This window comes from Balaenoptera borealis (genome assembly GCF_965194805.1).
Source record: "Balaenoptera borealis genome assembly, chromosome: 16".
NCBI lineage: Eukaryota > Metazoa > Chordata > Mammalia > Artiodactyla > Balaenopteridae > Balaenoptera > Balaenoptera borealis.
In genome coordinates, this window is record NC_138872.1 from 30,928,094 (window position 1) to 30,939,001 (window position 10,908).

Genomic DNA, 10,908 nt, shown 5'->3' on the forward strand with positions numbered 1-10,908 from the left:
GGTAAATAAATAAATAGCGTAGGTTTCTGAGGGAATTATGTTGCCAAGAAAACCATTAGCTTGACCATAAAAAAATGAGAACAACCAACCCTGTGACTATTGAGAGTCTTAATTAGAACCACCCACAGGCGGGAAATGGTTGTGAAAGCTGTGCGAGGCGGGCCCACCACCCAACGCCACCTCAGATGTGGCCAGAGAGCAGATTTGGGCCTGGTCGGGAACCTCCCCCACCCCGAGGCAGGGCCCGGCAGGATTCCAAAGTCCCTGTAGGCCAGTGATTGCAGTGTGTCAGCCATCCTCCTCCTGCCCATCCGGCCGCTGTGTGTCGGCCAGGCACTGTTTGGGGTCCAGGGACTTAACAGTGAACAATGTGGACCAAATCCCTGTCCTGATGGAGTCTACAATCTAGTAGGAGAGACAAAAATAAAGACAAGGCCAGGTAATAATTTCTGTGAAGCAAGGATGGGGTAGGGTTGGGGTAGACAGTGCTGGGGGGTGTGCTGGGGGGGCTGGGGAAGGCTCTTGTGGTAAGGTGACAGCGGGGTAGAGCTCACTGAAGGAGGGAGCTGGCACATGGACGCCTGGGACAAGAGTACCCCAAGTAGAGGGAGCAGCAGGTACAGAGGCCCTGAGGAGGCAGCGTGCCTGCAGGGTGTGCGCAGCGGCATGGGGGCCGTGGGGGCAAGATGGGTCCAAGAGCAGTGTTAGGAGTTGGGGCCAGCCAGGTCCTGCAGGACAGTAGTTCTCAGCGGTACAGGGCTTCCCCTAGTGGACATCCTGGAAAGAGGAGGGGCGATTTGATTATTGCGTTCAGAGGGGCACCACTATGATTTAGTTGGTAGGCCTGAAAAATTCTGTCACCAACTGCAGTGTCACTCCTAGTATCTGAGTCCCCAACCCCACACATCTCTGTGGGTTGCATCTGAACAGACATGCACCCTGCAGCCCTGTATTACTAGCTGTGAGACATGCCTGGCAAGGATTCTCTTCCATCCTGTGTCCCCAACCTGAGGAAGGGACTAGACTAGATGATCCTGATGACTGTATGAAGCATGTTGCACAGGGACCTGGGGATCCACCCTGGCTGCTGGGGTCCGTTTGCATACCCTGTAGGTCTTTCCTCCTCATTTGCGTAATCCTAGTCCCTGGAGGGCTCAGGTTCTGAGGTTTTGTACATGTTTTATCTTCTTGTGCATATACTCATCTTGATTTTCCTCTGTATCTTCTGCCTTGGACTGGAGGCTCCTTCGGGTGTGGGGTGACATGTCCCTGGCAGAACAGCTTCCCAAGACATCCTTCAACCCAGGCCCTCCCAGGCCTGCAACCCAACAAGGCAGGGCCACATATCTGCCTCCTTTCACATGCGTGCCAAGCTCACTGGCAAGTTGCCATCCAGCTGGGGACCTCTCCTGAAGCCCTGCATAGCCCCTTCCCTCTGCCTCTCTGGAAATTTCACCCACCAGTGTCCACAATTCCTGTAAAGATAAGCCAGTTCTGTGAGTTTGGCCGCACCTGACTCAACTGGGGTGGGTGGAGAGAGGAGGCGGGGAGTGAGCAGCTTCGTATCAACCTTGCACCTTAGACAACAGGCTCCAGGCCAGAGCTGGCATTCATGAACCATGAAGTTTCCACTCATAAATCCATGGATGTTTCCAGCACCTGCCCTTCTGCCTGCCCCCATCCCCAGCCACCTGCCAGCTAGAGGCTCAGTGTTGACAACAGCTAACAGAGACCCAGCCACGGGGATGAGGCCAGGGCCAGGACTACAGTTTCCCGGAATGCATGTGAGAGAGTGATAGCAAGCAGGCTACCTGGCAGGACACAGAGGCCAATACTCAGATGTGGAGCAAGGCAGGACCCTTTCATGGTTGTGGGGGCCACTGGACTCAGCTTTGAGGTGTTTGGCCAGACCCTACACATTACGAGTCAGGACCATTTTACGTGGAAGCGACAGAAACCAAACTCCGACCACCTTAGACAACTCCGTTAGTTTCCCGAGGCTGCTGTGACAAATTACCCAACCTTGGTGGCTTTAAATGATGGAAATTTATTCTCACAGTTCTAAAGGCCAAAAGTCCAAAATCATGGTGTAAGCAGAGCTGCGTTCCCCCCAGAGCAGAAGCTCTAGGTGAGAATCCGTTCCTGGCCTCTTCTAGCTTTGGTGGCTGCCCACGTTCCTTGGCTTGTGACCACTTCACTCCTGTCTCTGCCTGTGTCTTCACAGCACCCTCTCTTCTGTGTGTGTATCTAATCTCCCCCTGCCTCTCTTTAACAAAGATGCACAAGACTGCATTTACAGCTCCCTCTGATAATCCAGGATAAGTGCCTCCTCTCAAGATCCTTAATTCAATCACATCTTTTGCCATAGAAGGTAATATTCACTCTTTTGCCTACAAATAAGGTAACATCCACAGGTTCCAGGGATTAGGGTGAGGACATATCTTTGGAGCCACCATTCAGCCCATTACAGCGACAAAACCCTACAAAAGTCGACTGTCCCAGAGGTGGCAAGACGATGGCCTCTGCATGTCACAGGGCCTTGTCCCTCCTTTTGGCTTCTATCTCCAGAGTTGGCTAGGTCCATGCCCCAGACAGCCTCAAGCCTCCCACAGGAAATGTTTCTCCCAGGAAACTCTGGGGAAAAAAACAGAGAGCCAGGCTGACACGGGGGCCCTGTGACCTTTCATTTTCCCCCTGTACCCAACAAGGAAGCCTATTTTCCTTGCACGTTGTCTGATGTTAGAGGCTCCATTTGATTAAACCCCATGCCTGAGTTGGAGAGAAGTACTGAAGGAAGACAGCCAGCAGCTATGGAACAATTTTGCTATTTTCCATTAAGTTCCACTCACTTTTATCTTACCAATCTTTTGAAAGGCATATGCCTATATTTCACTCTGAGTAAAAAATGGAAGTAGTAGAGTTTAACACACTCTCACATAAAGCACATAACTTAGCATTGTGTGCTTGGGCTACCACACAATGGTGGTAAACAGGGCAAGGCAATGCTTTCACTTGACCACCCCCCTGCCCCCCCACTCTGCTCCAGGTGTCCATTCCCACACAGGTGTAGGTGGCTGAGAACATTCCTCCTTTGTGAAGTGGGAACAGGTTAGACTCTGAGCTTCGCTCTGTCCAACACCCCTCCTTTTTCCACTGGAAAACTGTCCTTTCCATTCCACGTGATCTTGGTGGGCTGACATCACTCTCCAGGCCACAAATCCTGGGAAAGAGAAGCGCCTTTCTCTGCTGAGAGTGCTAAAGGAGAGACTGTATATCTGGGGTTGCTGGTAGCATCCTTACCTACCCTATGGTGAGAGCCTATCTGGCCTCAGAGGGAAACACAGACCAGCAGGGGTAACATCATTTGAACCCCCAGAGACAGCTGTGCCTGAAGCCCAAATTGCTCAGATGCATGCCCAAGCCACTTTTATCTGTGTTTGGTTCCAATCAGGAGAGTACTGGCTGAACCTGGAGGCTGGTTGGCAGCTGCCCCGTGCAGTGTCTGTGGGTTTGGTATGAGTTGTTAACTACACAGTCTCAGAGCCAGTGGCTCTTTTTCTGGTCAGGACAGCCCCAGGCCTGGGCTTCAGCGTGGTCTGTACCTAACCCCTGTGTTTTAGGTCGGGTTCTCCAGAAGTGGAGCCCAAGACAGGGATTCTCAGACCATGATTTATTGGAGGGAGTGCCCTCAGGGGAACCTCTAAGTGAGGAAAGCAGGAGTGGGCAGGGGAAGGAGCTAAAGTAGGATGTGGTCTCAGCTGGGATCTAGCCTCAGCCTGATCCCACAGGGAACTCTGAAGCATGACTGGCACACAGAGCTATCCCCTGAGGCACGCAGGCCAAGTCTCTGAACTCCTGCCTCAGTCAGTCACTGGCCACTGGCCACCTCTGGGAGCAGAGTGTAACCTTATAGGCATTTCTTCTAGAAAAGGGGTCAGCTGTGAGCTGTGTTAGCAGCCAACATCCCCAGCAGCTTGGGAATGGGTTGCACTAGCCCAGAGAGTTCTCAGCAAGGCACCAAAAGCCTCCACTTCAACCTGTCTTGTGGTCCTGTTGCAGCAAAAATAAAAATGAAGTTTTCCCTCTCCTGAGAACAAGGAAAATAAAGGGAACAGTGAACAGTCTAGAGAAGAAACATAACCTGGCCTGAAAGAGTTAATCACTCCTAGTTTTATTTTAACTGTTACTAATCTGTAGTGTCTGTAACTAGATTTGTACTTCACAAAGCTAACCTATCACTTTTTTTTTTTTTCTTTTTTTTGGCTGTGTTGGGTCTTTGTTGCTGTGAGCGGGGGCTACTCTTCGTTGCGGTGCGCGGGCTTCTCACTGCGGTAGCTTCTCTTGTTGCGGAGCACGGGCTCTAGGCGCACAGGCTTCAACAGTTGTGGCACACGGGCTCAGCAGTTGTGGCTCGTGGGCTCTAGAGCACAGGCTCAGTAGTTGTGGCGCACGGGCTTAGTTGCTCCACAGCATGTGGGATCTTCCTGGACCAGGGCTCGAACCCGTGTCCCCTACATTGGCAGGCAGATTCTTAGCCACTGCGCCACCAGGGAAGTCCTAACCTATCACTCTTTAACACTATGTGAATTACATCCTGCACTCCCTTGTAGCAAATCACCGCTTGTAGCTGTCTGCATTTCAGAAAGGAGGTCGCAGGCTGATAACCCAGAGACTAATAGACCCAATTACTGGGTTGCCTGACGCCAGCAGTGGCTGTTTTGAAATAATGCAAGAAGAAGAATGCAAGAACTTCAGCATTTTGATCCTTATCACTCACTTCCAGACTGCGAACTCCCCCTATAAGAATCCCTGTAATTCCCCAAGGAAGGTGGGGCACAGTTCTTGAGGCGCTGGCCTACTGTGTCTTCCCTTTGCCTGGCAAAGAAAATAAAAAAGCCTCTCTATTTCTTATCTTCCAAATCTCTGTCTCCGTATTTCCATTCAGCATCGGTGCACAGGGAGCCAAGGTTTGGCAACAGTCCCTGCCAAATCTCAACCAAGTTTGAGAAGGAGCAGCCCAGAGACACAGTAACTCATCAGGAGTCCCCAAGCTTTTGAGGAAGGCTTAGTACCTTGCCCCCATTGTTCTGCCCTCTCCGCCCAAAACTCCTCCACAGAACTGCAATTTAACACGATGCCCTTGGCATTCTCTGGGTCCACACTGGCCACACAGTGTTTCTAAAAAGCTTTATGATAAATTTCCCTCAGCTCCAGGAAAGAATTTGACTCTCCACGTGGACAGAAACAGATATGCAGAAATCAAAAAACAAAATCGCCCCTTCTTTCAAGTGTCTATCAGGGCAAGGCTCTGTGTGCACTGAGGTAGGGCTTCCCTAAGTGAGCACAGCGGGTGATCCCGGGGCTCCCAGGAACCCATAAGTGGAAGTGTGTCAATCAGGGCCTATGTTTGGCTACAAATAACAGACACCTGGGGAGAAACTGGCTTGAACAAATTAGGGGTATCATTTTTCTCACATAATAAAGTCCAGAGGAAGGTAGACGGGCTGGTGAGCCACAATGTCGTATGGTTCCACTTTCAAGATGGTGCCCATGCTCCCAGGCATTGCCTCCAAGTTCCGGGCAAGAAAAGGGGAGGGTTGAGGCCAGAGGCTAAAGGGCCCAGTCAGCAAGTCTGTTCCTTTTTAAAGAGCTCTCCTGGAAGCCTTACCTGTAAATTTCACTCACTGGCCAGAACTGTGTCACATGAACACCCCGTAACTGCAAGGGACGCTGGGACATGTACTTTGTTTATCTGATTACTAGCAGAGAATGAAAGAATAAACAAAAGCAACCAAAGTCCCTGCCACTAGGACCTGAGAGGTGACTCAGTTCAGCATCCACAGGTGAGAAGATGAGGCCTGGAGAGGTTCTGAGGCCACCCAAGTTCATGGAGGCCAGCAGAGGCACACCCTGTGGCTGACCTTGGTCTCCAGGCTCCCAGGACACAGATCACATGAAAGCAAGGCCAGTCTCAGTGCACATGGATTTATTGAGTTATGGATGCCATTCCTAGTGCCAGGTTGAACCATTGGGAAGATGGCCATATGGCCAGTGCAACGTAGGTAACTGGATTCTCACTCTAGGTGGTGTCCAACAAGCAGCATATCGTGGACAGGAAACACTTTGCCAACCTTAGTTATGGGGTGCAGGTGGCTATCATGATGGGTGGTGCCTAACTGGGAGGATGCCATGACAGCTGGAGTAGTAGAGGGAGTTTTGCCTACAAGTCTGTTTAAGTCTACCCTTAAAGCATGATAAAAGTGTCCAGACCTGCAAAGGGCAGTAGGGCAAGAGCACTGGGGCCAGCTTGGGAGGTAAGCCAGTCCCTTTTCAGTGGGGCAGTAGGTCACCAATGAGGCCCAGTATCCCAGGCAGGGTGGGACAGTTGGCTGTTGTCCAAGGTCTGCTGTTCTAGTCAGAGCAGGGGCTGGAGAGCCAGAACAGGGAGCATGGAGAGCATGGAGCTCCCCTCCAGGGATGCATCTGCAGAGGACACCTTGGCAGATGAGAGCAGAGTATGGACTTGAGGCAGAAGCCTGGCTCTGCTCTCTGCCACCCCCACCATCCCAGGCCATTCATGCCTCCATCTAGGCCCAACTGGCATGGAAGGGTGGAAAGAGGCAGTGCAGGAGCTGCCACCTCACCATCCCCTCCCTGAACCTACCTGTAGGAGGCTGTGCTCAGGGTCCTGGTGGGGGTCCAGCTGGTCGTGTAGGACTGAGGGCCACCCACCGTCAAAGGCCTGTATGGCTCTATCTATGGAGGGAGGGGTGCAGGATGGGCTTGGCTGAGAAACCATAGCACAGGGCCCAGCTCCTCAAGGACAAACTGAGACCCTTGGCATCCTGCGTGGGACCTCCCCAGGCAGAAATGGGAAAACAGGACGTCCGCAAGGCTTTTGGAATGGAAGGTGCTGGGCGAGGAATAACAAAATAAAGACAACTGTGTTAAGAGTGCCTTACATACGGTAGTCTTCTATCCTCATAGGAGCCTGACAATTATCATCCCCATTTTACAGATACACACAAAAAGGCTTAGAGGAGTTTAACTCTCACCTAAGTAAGTGGCAGAGTCAGCCTTCAAACTCAGGCCCCCTAACTCCCAAACTGGTCAGCGAACCACCCAGCTATTCAGACCCGAAAGGCAAGATCTTTAATGGGGGGAGTTGTCTGTGCGTGGCGGATGGAACCGCCTCAAAAGTGGCGGAAGCAGGAATCTCGCCTTGTTCCATTCCAGGTCCTCGGAAACTTGTTTTAACTGCCCCCACTTCCTGCCCGCAGGGGCACCAGCCTAGACTACCCTAGGATTCTACTTTGGTCTGTGACTTGGTCTCCGGAACCAGCTGGGCGCAGATTGCCCAAGGGGCAAGACGACAGCAGAGGGGGTAAGTGGGCCTACAAGGCTGCCGCTGCGGGCCTCAGTTTCCTCACCGCCAGCTAGGCAGCTTGGGAGGGGGCAGTAAGCCCCGACTGGACTCCCTTCCCGCCCCGCCCGTGCCCCTCACCCAAGCAGCGGTTCCTTGTAAAGAGCCCCCGGAAGACTTCGCACTCCTCGCGCCGGTTTCCGCTGGCTCCGCAGTCGCACCAGGGCGCCACGCGCGCGCTTCCGTTGTCCACGTAGTTGGGGGTGACGGCGGTGCCTGCCGAGACCCCGAAAGCAGGATAATCTGCCCACCCGGACAGAGGCATTCCCAGGAGAGGCCCCGCCCCAGCAGGGATCCGGGCGGTGCATACCCACGAGGCCGGCGTAGGCGCGCAGGCAGCTGGGGACCTGGTCTCGAAGGCAGCCGTCCGGGTTGCTGGGGACGGGCGCGCAGGAGGCTTGGAAGGCCAGGAGGCGGGGCCTGCACGGAGCGGCCGGAAGACGGTGAGTGGGAGGTGAGTGGGACCCGCCCCCCGCCCGCGAGCCCCGCCCCCTCCCTCTACTCCACCTCGTCCAGCACCTGCAGACCCGGCTGTGCTCGCAGGCGTCTAAGGGCGCGAGGCAGGAGGGCGGGGCCGGTTCAGGCCCCGAGAAGGCGCAGGAGGGCACGAAGGTCTGGCGCCGGCGCTCGGCGCATGCGGGGCCGCCGCACGGGCAGAAGAGCAGCGCGTGGGTAAGCTCGGGCGGCCCGCGGGCGAAGAAGCGGCGCAGGGCGCGGCGGCAGCGGGCGCGGGGGCAGCCCCCCGGCGCGGCCCGACCCAGGCACTGCACCACGTACGCGGTGCGCAACCGCTGGCATCGCGCATCCGCGGTGCACGCGTCGGCCGCGTCCACGCATCGGTTCGGTGCGACATTGGTCGGTGACCCTGGTGGAGCGGCGGGCAGGCTGCGGTTGTTGGCGTTCCTTACACACACACACTTCACCTCCGCCTCCCAGTCAGGGCCTCCGAAGATGCGGGGTGCTCAAAACTCGAGGTGGGCAGAATGTGACCCGAATGCGTGAGCGACTGGTACTGACTGACTCTCCGTTGTGGAGTTGGGCAGTGGCGGGGTCAGGGATTTCCTGCATCACGTCTCGGGTGGATGGGGCGCGTCGAGGCTGGGCCTGGCCTCCCGCAGAAGCTGAGGCCCACCCTCCGCAGGTACCACCCCTCACCCGTCCAAAGAGGGGTCCATGAGATTCCTCTCATTTTCCTGGGCCCCGTCTGACACGGAAAACAGCAAGGCTTCTGGGGACCTGGCCCATGGAGACTTATCAGAAATGGTGCTGAGGACAGTGGCCGCTCCTCTTCCTCTCTGACATGCCGGGACGCCTGACCTTTCTTCCTTTCCTCTCCTTCCCCCTCCCCCTTGGAGACCCTTTGAGTGGCCTATAGGTTTCGGGTTCTCCTTTCTTCTTGACCTTCTCTTGCGCCTCCTCCTGCCCCCTACCTCTGCGTCTTCCCCCTCCATCCTCTTCTGCTGCTCCCTCCTCACCGATCTAACTGATGCTGCCCCACCTGGATGGACTCTGGTTTCCCCCTGGGCTCTCCACTCTCCACCAGCCAGGTAAAAGAGAGATTCCCCACTAGGGCTCTGGGCACTGGAGCAATTTAGGCCTGGCTGCCGGGGTGTGGATTCAAGAGAAGTCCCAGATGGCAGGCCACAGGGCTCTGTCCTTAGCCACAGGGCACTCCACTGGGGGCAGAGAGTGTGTCTGGCACAGCCCAGTCACACACCAGGGGTCTGTTGGGCAGAGGGTGAGCTTTGTGCAGAAGTGCCATGGGCCACATCTAAATCCAGCCAAGCTAGGGTCTCTGGAGGTCAGAACTTGGCAGCCCCTTCCTAGGACCTCAGTCACAAAACCAGGCTACCCCTGCCCCTCGGTGCTCTCAGCCTCCAGGAACCTTGCTCAGGTGAGAAGCCTTCTGGCACCAAAGTTTGAGGGACGTTTCCCAGCCTGGTTCAACACCCATCTCGCTCTGTGTGTGTGTGTGTGTGTGTGTGTGTGTGTGTGTGTGTGTGTGTGTGTGTGTGTAGGTATTTCCTGCCTCAGGGCTGGGAGCAGGGCCCCTCTCTGGCACTGGCCATCTCTTTTGGGTGGCTGTGGAGGAAGGCAGAATAGACACTGAGGGCTTGGAATAGGTCTGTGAGTGGATGGGATGGACAGGAGAGGGGGAAGCCTTTCCTTTCTCTCTCCTTTCCTCCCCTCCAGTCTCCTTCCCTCCCTTCCAGGACTCCAGAGCAGCAGGCAAACTTTGCCCTTCTCTCCCAGCCAAGCCCTCACATCCCCAGGCCGCAGCCACACACAACAGCACCTAGTGTCTCCTGAGATCTTGGTCCCACTTCTGTTCCTTTGCTTACCTGTTTCCCTCCGCCAGGAGCACCCTTACTTCATCTTCACCCTCAAAACAGCACATCTCAGCTCCAAGATCTCCTCTGCCTTAAACGTTTGCCAGATTCCTTTCTCCTCAACCTACACCACCTGGTAAAGTGACCCCTCCCTCCATGATGACCCAGGTGGGGAAGGGGTAGTCCAAGCGGGTGGAACAGCAGATGCATGGCATGGAGACACTGAAGATGCAGGGCAAGGAATCAGTGTGAAGCTGCAAGACTGAAGGTGGAGGGCTGGGGCTGGGGGAAGGGTAATAGAGGCGGGAGAGCAGGCAATAGGAAAAAGAAAGTTCCTGGGGCAGAGCTACCAAGACGAGACTTGGGAGACTTAGGCCGTGGCTCTGTGGGACCCAAAAACTGGAGGCGGGGTGCTGTGTCCCCACACCTCGAGCACAGGTGTCTCATTGGTGCCCCTTCCTGCATTTCAACTTTTCCTAGAATCACCTTCTTGCCCTCCCACCTTGTGCTTGAGGAGGGAAGAGGATCAGGGACAGAGAAGCCGAGGTTCAGAGGTCTGGGGGAGGAGGCAGCCACTCACCTAGAAGCAGTAGTAGCAGCAACGCGGGTGCCAAGCAGCTGGCCATGCTGGGCAGCAAACAGAGGAGAGGACGACCAGAGGCAGAGCCCCAGTCAGACAGGTGCCTCCTTCCCAGCGCCCCTGAGCCATAACGAGATGGAAACCCAAGTGTCTGCGCTGACGTGCTCTTCTGGGGGGAGGAGCCTTTGCATCAGGAATGACTCCCCGCCCCCAGTGAGTCCCCACCCAGGCTGCGCCTTCATGCAGATCTGGGAGCCACTGAGTCCGGCGCCTGAATGTGCCTAGATTGATCCCACCACACCCCCCAACACACACACAGCAACGCCCACACAACAACCCAAGGAGACCTTGTCTCTCCCACGCTAAACCATTAACTCTATGAAACAACACTGTTCTTTTCCTTCTTTTATAGTTTTATTGTTAACTTTTTATTAGCTAATTTTAGACTTGCAGAAAAGTTAGAGCATTGCAAAAATGCTAGCGTTCTCTTTATATCCCTCACCCAGTTTCCCCTAACATCAACATCTTACCTGACCATAGTACAATTATTAAAACTAGGAAATTCATGTTGGTAC

At 54.7% G+C, this 10,908-nt stretch overlaps 1 protein-coding gene across 1 annotated transcript; it reads right to left on the reverse strand.

The window, feature by feature from the left end:
- Positions 1-5,969: 5,969 nt before the first annotated feature.
- Positions 5,970-10,433, reverse strand: GFRA4 (GDNF family receptor alpha 4). Its single transcript, XM_082359187.1, has 6 exons — positions 10,334-10,433; positions 7,943-8,288; positions 7,734-7,843; positions 7,505-7,639; positions 6,665-6,756; positions 5,970-6,496 (listed from the first exon to the last, which is right to left on the reverse strand). Exons 1-6 carry the CDS (start codon positions 10,377-10,379, stop codon positions 6,416-6,418), a joined length of 810 nt encoding a protein of 269 aa, XP_082215313.1. The 5' UTR covers positions 10,380-10,433; the 3' UTR covers positions 5,970-6,415.
- Between the last annotated feature and the right edge of the window lie 475 nt (positions 10,434-10,908).